The sequence below is a fragment of the Arachis ipaensis genome, chromosome B3, assembly GCF_059453495.1.
Source record: "Arachis ipaensis isolate K30076 ecotype BB chromosome B3, ASM5945349v1, whole genome shotgun sequence".
NCBI classification, from domain to species: Eukaryota; Viridiplantae; Streptophyta; class Magnoliopsida; order Fabales; family Fabaceae; genus Arachis; species Arachis ipaensis.
In genome coordinates this window covers 138,798,500-138,817,611 of record NC_142438.1, presented here as the reverse complement: position 1 = coordinate 138,817,611, position 19,112 = coordinate 138,798,500, and the positions used below count along the sequence as shown (strand labels likewise).

Below are 19,112 nucleotides of genomic sequence, written 5' to 3'. Positions count from 1 at the left end.
ATGAATAATCATTGTCTAATGAAAAAGTCATATATATTTTTTTATTTTTTTATTTAATTTATATATGATCGGGTTCGTGGGTTGGTTCGGGTTCCGCACCCCCAAAACCGATACCTGAATCGATCACTAACAAAAGTCATCAGTTTGGTTCGGGTTGGACCCGATTATCCGTTGGTTTCAGAACCAATTTAATTGGTTCGGATTCGGATTCGGACGGGTAATCGGGTACCCGCTACCCGTGCTCACCCCTAATCGGGGACGGGTTTGGTTGTTTATCCTAATGCCACATAAGTTTGACAAAGGCCAATGAGCTATAGCTCACACGGCATTCCGCCCCTTCCTCATCTCAAAGGTCTTGGGTTCGAGTCCTACCAGCTGCAGTCGAGAAGAAAAAAATTGGTAAGTATGTGAGGAGTGTGTGGGTGTGTATTGTGTACCTAGGATTGGGGGTTGTCCAATCCATTGGGGTACCTAGGATTGGGGTTGTCCAATCCACCGACCAAAAAAAAAAAAAAAAAAAAGTTTGACAAAGTAAGTGTCTTTGTTTTCTTTTACCAAATTAGATTAGATTAAACAACACAAACTAGACAATATGTAAAATTTTATTTTATAATACTACTAGTTCTTAGTTCATACTTCTTACATTAGCACAGATGTGTGCTAACTCACTATAATTCATCAACTTATTACTGGGATTATTATGTAATTGTTTGTTCCTTTCACTGGAAATATGCACACTCCAAAGCTCTTGCTTTCTCATTTGCTATAGTAGCTTCTTCTGGCATCTTTGCTAGTTTGTATGCACTCTCCTGAAACACAAATTTGAAATAACAATATGTCATCAACTCTGCTACAATCATCAGATCATAGCCCCTCTTGTTATTCTCCAAAACCATGAGCAAACAGAGATGTACCAGCAGACGCCACAAGAACGCGAACCCCTGCCTCTTCTCGATTCGCCTCTCGAACACTTCAATAGCTGTATTTAAGTTATCATGGTCAGTCATGGCTGATAGAGTTAGTTGTTTAGATTGTGTGGATAATGAGACTGATTTCTGAAAACTCCTTACAAAGTTAGCAACCAACTTGAAGTTGTATTAGATAACATTAGACTAAAGTTTGTGATTTTACCCTTGATTGCTTCACCAGCATTCAGCAACATGATGTACCAAACTTCATTGAACACATCTAGTTGTTCATCAGATGCACCAATCAGCTGAAAATGAGAGTTCAATTGATATTGTAAATTCCAAAAAGAATTTAAGGAATGTGGAGCCACAACTCAAAAAATAGGTTGATAAACACCACAACCTTAAAAGAATGAGCATCGAAATCTGGACCAAGTATTTCCAACCCATGTCTGTCATTGCCACTCCCATAAGCATAAACTGCCTCTGCAAGCTATGTTAAAAAATAGAAATGGAGAGATGAATTTTATCTATGGAAATGTATCATTCAGGTGAACAAAGTCGTATCTCGGGCATACCACCAATCCTCTATGCATTACTCGTTGCTTCTTTTTCGTCATCCTCGAAATCCTATGGTAAGAAATACAGTATTATAATTCATGATGCTGTAGGTCTAGAATACTTTCTGCAAAAGATGAGTTAACACTTTCTACCTGCCTTTTAAGTTTTAATCCCTCAAGAAGCTCTTCAGCTTTGGAAAATTCTCCAGTCTTTGCAAGAGTCCACACTGTCAATATATCAAGTTGCCACTTCATATACCAGTTGGCCTAAATATTTAAGTATACAATGCAAATAAACTGTCAGCATTTATATGCTTCGATTGCAAGCCAAGTTAGCAAGTTTTTCTCCACTAGCTAGATAATACCAAGAATCAACTATCATAAATTTCACCATCAAATCTACACTACCATTGCGAGTCTTCGCTCATATAACTTGTAAGACGTAGAGTGTATCCTAACTTACTTTATCAGTTAGGTATTCTGCTAGGATCTTGAGACGATCTCCAATGATATCCATTTCGCCACGTACACACAACCGCAAAAGTAGGCCAGCAGCATTTAGATAAACCTATTTGTGTAATGTCAGAACTCATTAAAAGGAACCAAGAAAACTAGAAACTGTTAGATGGAATGATGTTGGTGATTTTTCTTTTTCTTTCTTTATTTCTTTAAGAGATGATGTTATGAAATAACAAACCTCTGCAGCCACAGCATCAGGTTGATCTAACTCCCTCCATATATGATGATCATATATTTCAAGCACTCTGTTCATTGGACCATTACCTTCTAAGTAACAAAGTGCTACATGCCACCAATTATGGGTCAACCTGAAAAAATGGAAACATTTCAAGTTACTGATAGCAAGAGAAACAAAACTCTTGTAATAATAAATCAAGTGCCTTGCATACATAAAGGATGAACAAGAACTCCATGAAGGTGAACATTCTTCCATGAACTCCACAGCTTCTTTAAAACGGCACTCGTACTGATAAATATGGCACAACTGCATAAAATAAAGCCAGTGATTACAGTAATTATTTAGTTTAGTATATAACTTATTACAAGGTCTTTTTCAAAATGCATTTCTAGCATGTGTCCATGAATCTAAACAAAACTAGAGACAATAGTCCCAGCATGATTAACTAATTGATCATTTAACAAAATTGGAAACTTCTATGACATCAAGATTTGATAGTTAAACATCTTTTAGAAAGCACATTGCAAATCATAAGGTAGAGTGAGCATTCCCTTGTTCAATGGAATATGTTAACTTACAGCATGATGTGCCCAGCTATCTTGCTTATTAATTTCAAATCCCCTTTTGGCAGCTTCCTCGGCTTCTTTCATACGACCGAGCTCCAATGAAGGAAAAGAAAGCATGCCATATATGAAACTTTCTCCCTTATTTTGGGGTAGTACCTATAAAACATAGGATAAGGTTCTCAAACTGTCCAATTAACCAATGGTTTGCAGTAATACAATTGTTTGCTTCAAGGGAAGAATTTTGATTAACTCTCAACTCTTTATAAACTTCAAATTAGGGAGCCCCCTTCATTGTACATGCTGATTCAATATTTACATATTCTAAATTCTTCAAACAATATAGAATATAGTGATAATAGCAATGTACTTTTTTATGGCCAAAGAAAAACTACTTGCTGCATGCAAATTATAACATACACAAAGTGATAGTTCTCTGATTAGTAAAGAACCTGATGAACAAGAGATAAAGAAAGATCAGGCCGGCCTGTGATGAAGCATAGCACTTGCGCCCTCTTCAGAGAAACAAGATCTCTCGGGAACTCTTTTAGAAGCTACGAACCAAAGTGAAAGATGTATTAATCAAGAGAACCTATACTAGAAATATAGATAAATTTCAATACATAGTGCAGGAATATGCAGTAGGCCAGTAGCATACCAAGTAAAATAAGTCGAAATTCAATTTTGAATTTTCCAAGCATGAGTAACAACTAGTCCTCAAACTCGAGAATAAAAGCATCAGTTATTAAGCAGAACATAACTGTGATAGATAAATATGCAGAGATATAGAACAAGAACAATGAATCAAGGGGGAGGTGAACTCACTTTAGCATGTAATTCATAAGCCACATCATCATCTCTATCTTTAGATATTAAATAACTGACAGCATCAAAAACTAGCCTCTCGTACAAGGTAGCTTGTTCCTGTCACAACTCACAACTGAACTCTTATTATGTGTGAAAAAATACAATTTGGAGTAAGCAAGCATAATTTATAGCAAAAACAAAAGGAACATTACCAGATTGGATTTAGCAGAATCAAGAAAAAAGGAAGCTTTGGAAGGATCAGAAGAGTGGAGAAAATGGGATGCTAAGATGTTGGCCAAGGTACAATCTTTGTCATGAGCTACAGCTTCAAGAATCACATGCTTCTCTCTGCCATAGCTTAGTACCTTCACAACATTCAAAAACCAAATTCCAGGCAAACCCCACTCGTCAAAATTGAAACTTTATCAAACACATAATTAAAAGAAAGAAGATCAACCATTTATGAAATTCCACACCTGATGATAGTAGGCATTGATGGCTGAAATACATGCTTGAGAAGAAGTTGTCACCTCATATCCCCAGTTATCCAATTTAACAACTTTCTCCATTTTCCTGCTATCTTATCTAATTTACTATCTTTTTTTCATATACCAATCTCAAGTTAGCTTTTGGGTTCAGACTTGAACATAAGAACATCCCAGGAAAAAGACAGGAACTACCTTGTAATATTTGGACTGAACTGAATCAACTGGTGAAGTGTGTCAGAGGCTGAAAACTCCAACTGTACTATGATGTTTTTCGGTGAGGATAATGAATAGTGAATAGTATGATTTTTATTTTTTTTAATTTGGATTTGATTTTAATGCTAGTAAGATCTCGTACATTATTATTTAAAAGATCTTTTCTTTTTATAAATCTGTATTTGGATTTAATATTCAAAGATTTCGTTCTAGTAATTCTAATAATTCTATTTTTAGTCTTTTTATTAAAAATATTTTCATAAACATATCAAATATTTTAAAAAGATATTTTTTAATTAAATATTTTTTTCTAATTATAGAATAATGGCTCCCAAAAAAATTAAATTCAAAAATAGATATGCACAGAGTCTTCTTTTTTCTTGAACTTTCTTTTGAAAAATTGATTTATAAACAAAACCAATCAATTTATAAAAGAAGTATACATGTGACTCCAAAGATATACTTAATGTGATTATGGGAAGTGAAGGAAAAGCTATAGCAATTCATAGCAGCAAGAATCTAAGTGGCAACACAAATATGCTTATGCCATTACATTACTCCTCTTCTTGATAGTAGCAACTTCAAAGAGGAGATTTTCAAGCAGCAAGTGCATTTGATGTTGAATTACTTGCAACAACAGTTTAAAAATACTATTTCAGCTTACAAGCTCAAAAGCAGAAGAAAGTTAAGGTTAAGATATAAACAATTCATTCATGAGAAATATACTACAACCTAAGAGTATTGATATTTTCACATAAACATCAGCATCTGCAACAGCACATGTTATGAACACTGCATGTGACAATAAACCAAAATGAATCATCATTGTTCAAACTTCAAACCTTGCAGTTAAAAGGAATTAAGCAATGTTGTTTAACTGTTATCAGATAATGAGAGTTGTTGATCAGGACAGTTACATAACATTGAATCATCTAAGCAAACCAGTAACTTGATACATGGAACTGTCACTAAAAATGAGATAACAACTTTAAAGCTCAAAAACAGAGGAAAATAGATCAATGCAATTCTACTTTATTTTTCACACAATCTTTGATCATTTGTACTAGCAAATCCCACTCCAAATTCTCTCGAGAAATAATAATTGCACGCTCGCAAAGCGCACTAAGGCGGATTATGCTCCATCTATTCATTGATAGAGCGGCATTTCAAACGAAACTGACCCATGCCATTCTATGAGTAGATGGAACACAATTCGCCTAAGTTTCCGGTCTATGAGCATGCAACAATTTCTCATTCTTATTCAATATTTCTTGCCAACAGCAGCTAAAGCTCTCCATTTGATCTGAAGAGGCTTGGAAATCTCAAGAAGCTTGTCATGATCAGGAATAAGCCCCTTCACAGCAGGATCATCAGCAAATCTCTCAGCCCATTTCACCAAAGAAGGAGCCTTTGCCTCAACAAGAACCTTCCTTCCATACAAAGATTCTGTGACATGGAGCCACCCTAAGAAGCTCCCAAAAGCAATGTCAAGGAATCCAACACTATCCCCACCAAAGAAGGGCTTCCCTTTGCTGCACTTCCCAAAAGCCTCTTCCACCCTCTCAACCACTTCTTCCATCACCTTATAATATGGCTCCCTCTCTTCTTCTGTTTCAACAGTTATAATGCTCTTCATGGAAGGAAACCACTGCCCCCATTTGCACAGAAAGGAAAAAACTGTTAAGAATCAATTGATCTACAATTGACATATAGTTTTTCGGTAGAGACAAAATCACATATAATAAGAGAAAGCTAACTCATTAGAGTAATTACTATAACCTACCAACTAATCTTAAGTTATTAACTAACAACATGTAACAAACTTCCATGTAAGTTTATTTTATTGAAATAATAGTATAATCAATATAATTAATAGAACTAATCTAATAATAGTAAGCTAGTTGTAAGGTTGTTAATAAAGAATCGAATTACTGATAGTTTTTAAACAATTAAAAGTCTCTCAAAACTCACTAACATAAACTTTTAAGATCTTCTACTCAAATAATTAGAAATAATCCAACTTACAATCCAACTTCAGGGAAACAATGAGAAAAGAAGAGTGAAAATAGGGAAAACAAAAAGGAATCACCTTTTCATCTATATAAGTGGCCCAAAAGCGAGCAATTGCTCTGTCATAAGGATCAGAAGGAAGGATTGAAGGAGAGTTATTATTGGACCAAGTCTCATCAATGTATTCAACTATGATGAGAGACTCAGAGATGGGTTTGCCATGGTGGATTAGAACAGGGACCCTGGCATACACAGGATTAGACTTGAGAAGAAGATCACTCTTGGGGTTCAAGGTCTCTTCAAAGTGTTCATGTTCAATGGACTTGATTCTGAGGGCAATCTTCACCCTCATAGCATAAGGGCTTGACCATTTTCCAATCACCTTCACCTCACTCTCACCCATGGCAGAAATCAGAATCAAAGTTGGATACTCCTCTTTGGAATCTTCTTTGGACCGAATATTTTATACTACAAACTTTCAGATACATACAAACGCATGAGTACCATACTTTTATAAAAAAAATATTAATTATATAATTTAATTGATGTCTCAATTTCAAATAAATCGGCTTCTCATTATGTTAGTTTGTCTATTAGGAAGATTAATTTTAAATTTAAGAGACCAATTTAATTATCGATTACAAATTAGGAGATTAATTAATTATTATTTCCGTAATTATATAATACAAAATCATATATATTATTGAAACCATATCATATAATAATGTTTATGTCTTTTATTCTGTAGTAACACACCATATAATAATAGTAAAGGTTAGAATGACACAATACATTATTAATGATTCCACCTAGTATTAATTAACCAAAATTACTTAGGATTAATGACAAGATCCACATTGGCCCTTAGCATCTTAGAAAAGGCAATAAGCTTGTCAATGGGTGGCAGAACATCCTTAACAGCATCATGTGCACAAAACTTTTGAAGCCACTTAGCCAAGCCAGGAGTGGTGGTTTCATGCACCAAGTTCACACCTTCAGTCACCTCCACCGTCTTCAGCCATGCCAAGAAGCTTCCAAACCCAATATCCAAGTACCCAATTTGGTCACCTCCAAAGAAATCTTTTCCTTTGCTTATTTTGTTGAATGCATCCTCTAACAATGCCAACCCTTCTCTTACTTTTTCCAACTTTTCCTCTATGGGCTCTGTGTCTAGTCCCAACACAATGGATTTCAAGGGCGGGAACCACTGTCAAAACCACAAAACTAATTACCACATTCAACTATGAATCATTTTTTATATGCACATACATATTCTAATTTCCACTAACATAGTAGAACTCACTATAATTATTCCACTAGAAAATAAAATAAGAACCTTTGTTACACTAAAGACAATAATCTATGATTTAACATATAGAATGGTTATAGATAGATACCTTATCATCAATATAAGTAAGCCAAAATCTAGCGATGGCACGATCATAAGGAAGAGAGGGAAGAATAGGAGGACCTGAAGAGGACCAAGCTTCATGGATATATTGAACAATAATCATGGATTCAGCTATGCATTTGTGACCATGAATCAGAACCGGGATTTGCTTGTTGACAGGGTTGGACTTTAGAAGTAGCTGGCTTCTCTTCCCAAAAGTCTCTTCAATAAAATCATATTCCACTGATTTTATGTTGAGTGCTATGCGAGCTCTGATCACAAAAGGGCTTGGCCATGCCCCCAACAACTTCACCTCACCATTACTATTCTTCTTCTCTGTCATACTCTAATGCAGAACAATAATAGTCTAGGATACCCAGAACAAAGCAAATAGAGTGAAGTTACTTATATATATGAGTGACTACACTTTGGTAAACGGTCAACATAAAAAACTGCATTTTCAAAATTATAGAAATAGAAATAGAAATGCTACATCACCTTAGAAATTAATACTGGACAAGTGCCATAAACTTTAAGCTATTAGCTATGATGCAACAATAATTAATTAATTAATACGTAGATCAAAATGTCCCTGTTGACTATAACACTGTTAGACTGTTAGTGTAATACATCAGACACCTAATCTTGTTTTGCTTTTTTATTTATTGAATTTAGTTCATCTTATATATATATATATATATATATATATATTAATTTTTTTATGTTAATAAACTATAAAAAAATTTAAGTTATGTATGGTTTTTTATAAAATAAATATATTTTATAATTTTAATATGTATTTTTAAGACATATATTAACCAAAATTTTATTTATTTATTTACTATATATTGGTATATTAATTTATATTTTTATTTATAAATGTATACAAAATATATAATAATAAAAAAAAATTAGATTCAAGTTTTAATTTATAAAATGTAAGACTTGGTAAGTTTGTTATAGTTATATGACAGTGTCACCAGCAGCCGTCCTCGGACGCCACCTTCTATGACATCAAAGGGAGAATGAAAACAAAAGCTTGAGAGTTCATTTAACACTCTGAATGATGATATTGCATGCCATTGTTGACTTTATTTTGGAATATATATATATATTTGACTCATATTTGTTGCACAATTAATGTTTGAACTTTGAAGTCCAACAAGTAAAACTACTTATTCAACAAACAAGATCCTATTATTTTTTAGTCTCTACTAGCTAGTATGTTATTTAAGAATAAAAAAAATTCATCAGTTTTGAACGGGGGTTCTAACTTCTAAGAATGCAAAAAACATAAAAAGGAAAAGAAAAACTGCACCAGCCGGGAATCGAACCCGGGTCTGTACCGTGGCAGGGTACTATTCTACCACTAGACCACTGGTGCCGTTTGCCTTCACATTACAACGTATTTTTAATATCATATATTTAACAACGACTATGCTACCTGCAAACAAAAATCAGCCATCAAAATTTGCCAGCAATATAAAATATATATTAAAATATAAATACACATTAAAAATAAATTAAACCATACATATATTTATACACAAATATATTAGTAACTAATTTTAGTGACTAATTTTAATATACGAATAATATTTTTTATTTAACAAAGCCTCACATTAGACATTACAAGGCACAAAAGCAAAATCTCACTCACTCAGCAACAATGGCTTAATTATTACACTGCATGTTCCTCTACTAATTTGTTAAAATAGGAGCCAGTTTGGTCATAAGTGTCTTAGCAAACTCAAGAAGCTTATGAGTGTGAGGCATAACATCTTTGACAGCAGCATGTGCAGAGAACCTCTCAGCCCAATTGACCAAACCAGGTGTGTTGACTTGGTCAAACAACTTCACACCATTGGTTATCTCTGTCACCCTTAGCCACCCCAATAAGCTACCAAATGCAATATCAAGGTACCCAATTTGGTCACCACCAAAAAATAATTTGTTATTTCCTTTGCTGGTGATCTTTTTAAATGCATCCTCTAGTAGTGCCAATCCTTCTTCCACTTCCTTTATCAATCTCTTTCTTTCTTCCTCTCCTTTTGCTCCTGCAATGGATTTCATGGCTGGGAACAACTGAAAAATAATCACAAGTTGGATTTAGAAAAAAAAAAGAACGGACTGAAGAATCAGAATTTATTACTCTCAATTCTGTTATACTTTCATGTATGTAACCATCTTCAACTCTTCATCATCCCAAAATTTATTTATACAAAATAAAAAGTATTTTTTTTCTCGGACAAAAGAAGAGTTGAATTAAAGTAGGGCCTTGGGCCTAAAGCCCATTTAACAAAACTATATTCTAATTTGCATCAATTTCCACTTTTAATATTCTTAGATGAATTCACTAAAATAAAAAGTGAAAACTTTCATAGACCTGTCTATTTCTATCATTTAGTGGCAAACGGACAATTTTTTGACGTGACGAATCTAGAAAATTTTGGTAGTCGGGACAAAATTTATATAACATGATAATAATTTTTATAATAAAAATAATGTGTATATAAAAAATTAAATATTAAATTATCTATTAATTATTATATATCTATGTATAAATATATGTATTATTTAACTTATTTTTAAGGTATATTTTATATTTTAATATATATTTTATACAGATAATTATTTTTTATGTATATATAGCATGATTATTGTTATTATTATATTTTGTTATTGTAAAATATGATTAGCCTTTAAAATATATAATATACAAATTAAAATACTAAAATAGTAATTTAAATAATAATATATAATTTAAAATTCTATTCTTTTAGGTTTTATATTTTTAAAAAATTAAGTAATTTTTCTCTTAACACTACCATTAAAATTTCGCTCTTTCCATATATATTACTAAACAATTATTTAAAAATTCACTTCCCAATACAATTAGAAGCCGACTCTTATTGATATTCATAGTTAAAAAAGTTCTTTCAATTAATACAGTTGCTACGTAAAAATTAAAGCTAATTTGAAAAGAAGATAAATAATATTCTTTTGAGTTGATTTTTAGAAACGAATACTAATTTCGTTTAAATATGAGAATTGATCATTCTAACGAATATCTAATATAAAATTTTTAAATTAACGATTAAGTACTAAAAGTTGAATAAAAAATTATTGTAGAGTTAAATTTAATAATCTAATGAGGGCAGATAAATATTATTATCATATATTACTCAAAAAAAATTTCAAATTGTAGCCCCTACACCACTGCACTTTAGATCCGTCCCTGATTTCTTGGTTTTATTTATGTTCTTGTCTCACTCGGAATATATTTAGTTTCACATTATCTAAGAATCTAGTTACAATAAGATACTTTTTTAATTTCTTACTTGGTTAAATTCATTCAATTCTAATATACTATCAAAGTATATTCGCTTGGTTCTTAAACCCTAAATTCTAAATCATAAAGATTATGTTATGAATATCCAACGAAAGTTGTATACATATACCTTGTCATCAACATAAGTTGCCCAGAATCGAGCAATGGCGCGATCATAAGGATCCGCCGGAAGAATAGAAGGGCCGCCGGAGGACCAGACATCATCGACATACTGAACAATGATCAAGGACTCACAGATAGGTTTATTTTCATGAATAAGAACAGGAATTTTCTTGTAAACAGGATTGGATTGAAGAAGAAGTTGGCTTTTGGGTTGAAATGTCTCTTCAAGGAACTCATAATCCACTGATTTTATGTTAAGAGCAATCCTAGCCCTCAATACAAATGGACTTGGCCATGCACCCAACAACTTCACCTCACTCTTTGCCATGAATATATGATAATTGATAATTGATATGTTAATGCATACTATAAATAGAAGACTAATATTAATGGGACAGAAGAGAAGTTGATGTGGGTGTTAAAGAGGTTAAATGATTCATGGTGTGATGACTGTGATCATTGAACATTTCATGAAGTTTTGTACCAAACAACCAACTACTTTTTTAATTACTTTTGCATGTTTTTCATTTAATTAACTGTCACCACGGCCATTCTAGTTAATCACCACACAACTACTACCTACTTGTTGAGATTTAAAATTTAAATCCAAGCTACAATATATTATATATTATATATAGCTCCCTACTTAAACAAAAAACTATGTGAAGAGAAGATATTATCATAGGGATCATGCTACATCATTTAGTTAAAAAAAGTGAAGAAAAGGTTGGTGAGTTTTGTGGCTAAGGATTAGACACGTGCGTGATCTCTCTATGTCACAAGAGTATCTGTTTTAGATCCGTTTTTTAAATTAAAATTCAAAAGTCTCCATATAAAATAATTTCTTAGATCTCAATAAATTTAAAATTTTCTTTTATAAATTTTAAGAAATTATTAATCTTTTCATTTTAAATTTACAAGTGTGTGAATATGTATTTTTTAATTTAAATTAAAACCCAAAATTTAAATTTCTATTATTATTATCCGTTTAAATAATTATATATATATATTTTTTAATTTAAAAATTATATTAATGTTGTTATTTTAAAATTAATGGAAGTAAAACAAATTATTAGAGAACATATACTTTGTAGTAAAAGTGTAAAACTGATTTTGCCAGATATTGCTGGCTACAAAATATGGCCCAAGTTTCGTAACATAATTTCGCCCCCTTGATATCGAAATATATGGGGAAGATTGAACAAAATGACAAATCTTTAAAAATTTACACTAATTGGGATTTGGGAGAGCCAATAAAAGAAGGGAAAAAAAAAAAAAAAAGAAACGAAGCGATTTTTTTTGGGCTGGAAAAAAAGAAAAGCGTTTGAAGATCATTATATTTATACTACGATGGAGTCACCAAAAAAAAAATATTTATACTATGATGGGCGAATATTGACACGCACACGTTGACACGCAAATTTTAAAATCTTATATGACACGGGAACACGCATTCATATAAAATATAAAGTATTTTTTAGATAAATCGTAACGATATTTTGATATTTTATTGATATTAAAATATAAATTAAATTTTTTTATTATTTTTAATGTCTTATTTTAATTATATCAAGTATTTAAAATATTTTTTGGTTTTAATAAATAATAATATATGCTATATCTAAATTTATTTTAAGAATATATGTTAAGAATAAGACTGAACACATTGACACGTGATGATATTTAGGTGTGTCCAGACGTAGACGTGTTCGGAGAAGAATTTTTATTTTTTATTAAGATACGGTTGGACACAGCAAACATGCGTGTCGGACGAGTGTCGATAAGTGTCGTATTCAAAATATGTCCGACACGCGCGCACGGCAACTCAACGAAGTGTTTGTGCTTCATAGTATTTATATATAAATAATTAGATATCTTGTATCCAGCAGGATACTTGGGCCTGGATTTATATCCTTGGGCCGCATCGTATTTCTAACTATCTAAGCCTCCTTTTGCAACCTTTGGGCCTTGGCCCCATGATATATGAAATTCAGAACTTTATATTAAAAAAAAAATTTATTACCAAAAAAAAAAAAAAAAGAGAAAATTTTATCCCTGCCAATTCAATACCAGAGGTGGAAAGATATTTTTTTAGATTTTATTTTAGATATAGTCTCCTTTCTCTTATTTGCGTTCTCAAATAGAAGTAGTTTTTTATATGTGCTTTAAGCCTTTAACATATGCTATGGTTTATTTCTCTTTTTAATTTATAGGTTTTAACTTTTAACTGAAGTTTGAATAATTTCTCTTTATTTTCAAAATCTATTTTAATTTTTTTTTTAAAGATGAGAGAGTCGTATAGATATGTGACAAATGGGGAGGTGGATCCTTTTGTCCCCTTCTTCTTCTTCTTCTTTCTTGTCTTCTTCTCTTGTGTTTGCTAAATTTTGTCCTCTCCTATTTTAATTTTGTGCACATATATGGTCAATGTTTATCATTTTATTGGCTTGCATTTGAACATTGCAGTTTAATTTTGGTGTTAAGATTTTGGGAATTTCTCAGTGACATTTGATAACCATATTATATATTATTATAGTATTTAAAAACCAAATTAAATAATCTGTGTTTAAATAAAAAAAATACTAAATGTATATTAAAATCAATCATCAAAATCAATCACTATTATATTTATGTATAAATATATGAATAATTTAATTTATTTTTAATATTTTTATATTTTAATATATTTTTAACTAATAATTTTAATAGTTGATTTTAATTCGTAACATTCTTGTTTCAAATAACATGCATGTTAGTTGTAGTGAGAATTTACCACAGAGAGAGAAAACAGGTATAAATTAAAAATCCAGAAAGTAGCTAGTTTCTTTCTTAAGCTTATATAACCCAACAAGGGTACAACATCTACCTTCCTATTCATTAAAGAAACGTCAACCACAGCGGTGGTAAACTGATTATTCAGCATAGAAAATTCCAGTACCAAAATTAAAGTCCTTTATTATGCAATCTTACTTCCTTCTCTCATATTTATATTTGTAATAAAGTGTGTCAATTTACTCAATTAGCTTGAGCTATGTGAGTTATTAATTATTGTAATGAGTAAGAACAGTGGAAAATCTATAGATCAGATTTGTGAATTCTTAGGTAGTGAGTTTGAGTGCTCTTAATTGCTGGGAGTTTGAGTGTTAGGTTAAACCGTTAAACCAATCCAATAATATCTAAAGGCTACTTGATCTTCTTCACTAAACTTCAGTGAGAATTAAACAACTACAGAAGATTCTTTATAAAGACAACAATTAACTATTGGCTATTAAATTACAATTCACTAATATCGTATTAATTAGTATTTGACACATAAATAATAAGATTTAATTAATATGTATTTTAAAAGATAAGTGTTAAGAAAGCAAATAGAAGATGTTTTTATTTGTGTTCGACACTAACTATCTAGATTTATCTTTAAAAAAATAGAGATTTTTATGAAAATTCATGCTCTGAGTGCAGAGTTTGTGAAGGTAAGTGAGAAAAGTACAATGGTGTTTATATACACAACTAAAAATGTAATTAACTTCTAACTATAGCTAACAAACTCATATTAACATCTAACTCTAGTTAAGTTATTCGGTACTTAAATAGCAGCTGCAGCATAACTGCCTCTATATATGTACATCAGTGAATTATGTAGTGCATCACTCCATTTCTTCTATTACTGGTGAATAAGCTCTATTGTCCACATCCCCCCACAAGTTAGGAGCATGAAAATTCAATGTTCCTAGCTTGGAGAGAAAGGTGCTAAAGGGTCCAAGAGCCAGCGCTTTGGTAAAGACGTCGGCTAATTGATTAGATGAAGTAATGGAAAGAAGTTTGATCATCCCACATTGACCCTGGTCACCCACAACATGGCAGACAATTTCTATATGTTTGGTACGTTCATGGAAGACGGGATTTGCAGCAATATGCAAAGCCGATTTATTATCACAAAACATACGAATGGGCTTAGACAATGGAAGTCTGAGGTCAACGAGCACATAAGAGAGCCAAAGACCTTCACATGTGACCAAGGCCAGGGCGTGATACTCAGCCTCGCAGAGAATCTAGCAACAGTGGTCTGTTTTTTGCTCTTCCAAGAAATTAGGGACTTTCCAAAGAAGAAACAAAACCCAAAAATAGAACGCCTTGAGTATGGGCAGCTTCCCCAATCTGAATCTGTAAATGTTGTGAGAGAAAGATCTGGAGAAGGAGGGAAGAGAATAGAATTGGCGGATGATTGCTTGAAATAACAAAGGATATGCAAGGCCGCCTTGAAATGAGAATCAGTAGCATAGTCAAGATATTGATTGAGTTTGCTTACCGCAAAAGTAATATCTGGTCTAGTGTTGGTGAGGTAAATGGGTCTTCCAATTATTCTTCGATAGGCAGTAAAGTCTTCCAGCTTCGTACCAGTAGTTCTTGAAAGTTTCATTGTGTAATCAATAGGAGTTGATGCGGGTTTGGCATACTCGAGATGAAACTCCTTCAAGAGCTCCAAAGTGTACTTGCGTTGATAAAGAGCAAAACCTTGAGTGCTTATAGCTATCTCCATACCCAAGAAGAATTTGAGATTACCTAAGTCCTTAATTTTGAACCGGTCATCAAGGAGTTTCTTTATATGTTGAATATATGCCAAACAGTCCCCAGCTACCACCAAGTCATCAACATAGATGAGAATACAAGTGAAACCTCGAGGGGACAGCCTAGTGAACAAACACGGATCAGCCTTAGATTGCAAATAACCTGATTATGACAGAATAGAGAAAAGTTTGGTGTTCCATTGACAACTCGCTTGTTTCAACCCATAGAGGGATTTTTGGAGTCTGCACACCATTCCCGGAGGTGCAGCCAGGCCCGGTGGAGGCTTCATGAAGACTTCTTCTGGAAAATCGCCATGGAGAAATGCCGTATTCACATCCAATTGGTGCACGTACCAATCTTTGGAGGCAGCAATGGTAAGTAACAAATGAAATGTAGTCATCTTTATCACCGGGCTAAATCTGTCAAAATAATCAAAACCAAGAGTTTGGGTGAAACCCTTGGCCACCAAACGAGCCTTATACCTTTCGATGGAACCATCTTACTTGAGCTTCACTTTGAACACCCATTTACACCCAATGGCCTTTTTTTCCTTCGGTAGTTTGGTCAGAATCCATGTCTTATTTTCATTTAAAGCATCAAGTTCAGCTTTAATAGCTTGTTTCCAACCGTCATCAAGAACGTATCTTGCTCATAGCTCGTAGGTTCTATGGTGTTAGTAAGTGTTATAGAAAATACTTTGTGCTCAAGTGATAAAGATTTATAGTCCAGATAATTGGAAATGGAGTATTTGAGTGAGGGTGCAGGAGTAGAGTTAGAAGAGGTTTGAAAACAATGATAGTCGTAGAGATAAGATGGTTTGTGTTTATCCCTAGTGGATCTTCTTAATGCATGCAGTGTTGATGTATGTACTGTACTAGGGCCTAGTTTGGGTAACCAACTTAATTAAGCTCCTTTTGATAAAATAACTTAAACAATAAATGATTCTGTTAAAAGTAACTTATAAATAAGTTATTTTGTGTTTAGATTTTTAACTCTAAAAGTGCTTATTTTATAGAAATGTGATGAAAAGTAGAAGTATTATGAGAGAAGTCATTTTTTTAACTTCTCTATAAGCTCCTAAATAGCTTCTTAGAAAGTTGCAATTTAGTTTTGAAAATTGCACCAGACATTAATACTACTACTTTTCATAAGTCAAAAGTTAAAAAAAGTTATTTCTAAAGTTTTCCAAACGGGCCCTAGGTGCATGTGGTACTATAGGAGAAATACATGGGACACTAGAATTATGAGATGCAGGTGAGACGGTGGTATTAGTACTGCCTAAGGATGCATGCGTTGAATTGGAGGAAAAACATGAATGAGTACGAGAATGTGAGGAAGTAGACATTATGGCATCAGAGGGAAGGTGAGTGGAATCATCACCATCATCCATGAAGTATGAAGAAGGAGTGTTGTTTATAGTAAAATCAACCTTTCTATTGGATTGATGGTGAAGGTTTAGTGTTATGAAAGGGAAAGCAATGCTCATAGAATTGGACATGTCTTGAGATTAAAACCTCTATGGTTTGAACATCCATGAGTACATAGCCCTTGGTACCAGTTCTAAAACCCAAAAAAATACATTTTCGAGCTCACTTATCTAGTTTCTTTCGATGGGCAACTAAAGTAGAGGCATACGTTAAGCACCCAAGAATTCTAAAATGACTGATGTCAGGTAGTTTATTGAAGAGTTTTTCATATGAACTGCAATCATTAAGAACAGAGCTTGGTACCTGGTTCACAATGTGTACAGCATATGCAGTTACATATGCCAAAAATTTTTAGATAAATTCGTGTGAAAAAGCAATGCTCTTGTCATATTTAGAATTTCTTGGTGCTTAGGTTCCACCACAATATTTTGTTGAGGTGTCTCAACACAAGAGGTATGGTGAATAATGCCTTCTTTTTAAAAGAAATCACCTAAGATAAATTCCTTGTCATTGTCTGATCTTATGCATTGTATACTGCAATTAAATTGCGTTTTTACGAATTGAACAAATTGTTTCAAACAAGAGGATGTCTCGGATTTATTTTGCATAAAGTACAACCAAGTAAATCTTGTTTTGTCCTCAACTATAGTCAAAAAATACTTGTGACCGACAATTGAAGAAATGTTAATGGGGCCCCAAATGTCTACATGAATGAGGGAAAATTTTCTCTCTGATTGAGTGATGTTAGTGCCAACTGGAATTTTCTTTTGTTTGGCAAAGTAACAAGAGTCATAAGACACACCAACATTAGGACCAATCAGAAAGGGATATTTCTTTTTCATAGAACTAAGCCTATCTAAAGCCAATTGTCCTAATCTTTGATGCCAAATGCTACTGTCTCCAATGGAATGTCTGATGTTGTTTGTGTTGTGCTGAGATTCATGTGTAGTGTGAATGTTGTGGTTGATGACATGTGTGAAAATAGTCTCTATTTATGATGTATAAACCTCCTAACTGTTTAGCAGCTCCAATCATCCTCAAGGAAAGGAGTTCCTGGATCTTACATGCATTTTTATCAAATGAAAAAACACAAAGCAAGGATTTAGTGGCACGTGAAACATAAATCAGATTGAAAGAGAAGAACAGAAGAACAGAAGAAGAGCCAGAACTAACCGCAGAAGGGCACAAAAGGCCAGAGCCAGGCGACGACGCTTCGGTGACGGTGAGTCGGTGACGACAACAAGCCGACGACCCGCGACGGTGAGGCTTGGCTCCAGCATCTGTTTCGTTTGACGGTGGTTGGTGTCCTTCGTAGGCAGAAGCTTGAAGAGATTAGGGTTGGGAGTGGGAGGTGACTAGGTCCAGGAGTCTTTTTCGAAGAGATTAGGGTTACAATGCATTAAGACTTCACTTCACTTCAGCCTTCTTTTTTTTTTTATTTAGCGCCAAACGACGCCGTTTCGTTACCTGGGGGGAGAACTGGTGCTTGCAGAAACCCAGCCAGTTCACCCAGTTTGTCGGTTAACCACCGGTTTGGCCGATTTTTTGTCGGTCTTTTGCAGGACGGTTTTACAGGTAGACCAGACCAGCTAGATGACCGGTTTTCGGTTGAACTGGCCGGTCCGGTCCGATTTTCAGAACATTGGTTTCAAGTATTTTAAATTGGATGTTCGATTCAGTAGGATATCAGATGTTTATTATCCCTGGTAGCCGGATGGTTATTCTAGATAGTATGAGTGTATTGTGTTTGATAAATTAGTAGTAATTTACCCTGGATATTCGAACATGTACAATATCGGATGGTTACTTCTTCTTATACGCAGATAGTTATATAAAATTGTCATGGCTTATTGTGTGTGGTCTTAACCTGGATGGCACAACTTCGATTGAACCGCCGACGTCCTATACACCTGTGACCGAGGGTGAGCCGCTGGAGTCTGGTGGGCGGGAGACACGCGACGGAAGCTAGCGGTGAAGGATGCTCAGCGCTGATTAGAGTTCCATTGGGGGAGACAGTGGGATGTTC

General features: G+C 33.5%; 4 protein-coding genes and 1 non-coding gene across 7 annotated transcripts; all 5 read right to left on the bottom strand.

Annotated features, from left to right (window-relative positions):
• Positions 1-584: 584 nt before the first annotated feature.
• On the bottom strand, positions 585-4,376 carry LOC107631921 (uncharacterized). 3 transcript variants are annotated; one of them, XM_016335515.3, is made up of 14 exons: positions 4,012-4,376; positions 3,748-3,900; positions 3,554-3,652; positions 3,181-3,282; positions 2,744-2,887; positions 2,377-2,471; positions 2,166-2,295; positions 1,932-2,036; positions 1,626-1,735; positions 1,487-1,538; positions 1,312-1,401; positions 1,132-1,216; positions 915-979; positions 585-809 (listed from the first exon to the last, which is right to left on the bottom strand). In XM_016335515.3, exons 1-14 carry the CDS (start codon positions 4,102-4,104, stop codon positions 720-722), a joined length of 1,413 nt encoding a protein of 470 aa, XP_016191001.1. In that variant the 5' UTR covers positions 4,105-4,376; the 3' UTR covers positions 585-719. The 3 variants fall into 3 exon arrangements, with proteins under 3 accessions (XP_016191001.1, XP_088366198.1, XP_088366199.1); XM_088510072.1 differs by having other exon boundaries at positions 585-979; positions 4,012-4,132; positions 4,216-4,348; XM_088510073.1 differs by lacking the exons at positions 3,554-3,652; positions 3,748-3,900; positions 4,012-4,376 and adding an exon at positions 3,387-3,544 and having other exon boundaries at positions 585-979.
• Positions 4,377-5,061: 685 nt separating this feature from the next.
• LOC107631927 (glutathione S-transferase U17) lies at positions 5,062-6,734 on the bottom strand. Its single transcript, XM_016335523.3, has 2 exons — positions 6,326-6,734; positions 5,062-5,884 (listed from the first exon to the last, which is right to left on the bottom strand). The coding sequence occupies exons 1-2, from the start codon at positions 6,647-6,649 to the stop codon at positions 5,498-5,500; spliced, it is 711 nt and encodes a 236-aa protein (XP_016191009.1). The 5' UTR covers positions 6,650-6,734; the 3' UTR covers positions 5,062-5,497.
• Positions 6,735-6,946: 212 nt separating this feature from the next.
• On the bottom strand, positions 6,947-8,113 carry LOC107631928 (glutathione S-transferase U17). The gene is made up of 2 exons (XM_016335524.3): positions 7,644-8,113; positions 6,947-7,453 (listed from the first exon to the last, which is right to left on the bottom strand). The coding sequence occupies exons 1-2, from the start codon at positions 7,977-7,979 to the stop codon at positions 7,076-7,078; spliced, it is 714 nt and encodes a 237-aa protein (XP_016191010.1). The 5' UTR covers positions 7,980-8,113; the 3' UTR covers positions 6,947-7,075.
• An 836-nt stretch (positions 8,114-8,949) lies between these two features.
• TRNAG-GCC (transfer RNA glycine (anticodon GCC)) lies at positions 8,950-9,020 on the bottom strand. The gene has a single exon. It is a non-coding gene; the product is annotated as a tRNA-Gly (tRNA).
• Positions 9,021-9,189: 169 nt separating this feature from the next.
• On the bottom strand, positions 9,190-11,533 carry LOC107631929 (glutathione S-transferase U17). Its single transcript, XM_016335525.3, has 2 exons — positions 11,098-11,533; positions 9,190-9,721 (listed from the first exon to the last, which is right to left on the bottom strand). Exons 1-2 carry the CDS (start codon positions 11,416-11,418, stop codon positions 9,338-9,340), a joined length of 705 nt encoding a protein of 234 aa, XP_016191011.1. The 5' UTR covers positions 11,419-11,533; the 3' UTR covers positions 9,190-9,337.
• Positions 11,534-19,112: the final 7,579 nt, after the last annotated feature.

Bases quoted from the DNA above. Each gene is read 5' to 3' on its own strand.
- LOC107631921 (XM_088510072.1), bottom strand. From the start codon at position 4,104: ATGGAGAAAGTTGTTAAATTGGATAACTGGGGATATGAGGTGACAACT. The intron at 1,736-1,931 runs GTAAGTTAGGAT...TTAAATATTTAG, and splicing joins CAGAATACCTAACTGATAAA to GCCAACTGGTATATGAAGTG. The intron at 1,539-1,625 runs GCAGGTAGAAAG...TTCTTACCATAG, and splicing joins GAGGGATTAAAACTTAAAAG to GATTTCGAGGATGACGAAAA.
- LOC107631927 (XM_016335523.3), bottom strand. From the start codon at position 6,649: ATGGGTGAGAGTGAGGTGAAGGTGATTGGAAAATGGTCAAGCCCTTAT. The intron at 5,885-6,325 runs GTGATTCCTTTT...AAATGGGGGCAG, and splicing joins CCACTTATATAGATGAAAAG to TGGTTTCCTTCCATGAAGAG.
- LOC107631928 (XM_016335524.3), bottom strand. From the start codon at position 7,979: ATGACAGAGAAGAAGAATAGTAATGGTGAGGTGAAGTTGTTGGGGGCA. The intron at 7,454-7,643 runs GTATCTATCTAT...TGGTTTTGACAG, and splicing joins TTACTTATATTGATGATAAG to TGGTTCCCGCCCTTGAAATC.
- LOC107631929 (XM_016335525.3), bottom strand. From the start codon at position 11,418: ATGGCAAAGAGTGAGGTGAAGTTGTTGGGTGCATGGCCAAGTCCATTT. The intron at 9,722-11,097 runs GTATATGTATAC...ATTATTTTTCAG, and splicing joins CAACTTATGTTGATGACAAG to TTGTTCCCAGCCATGAAATC.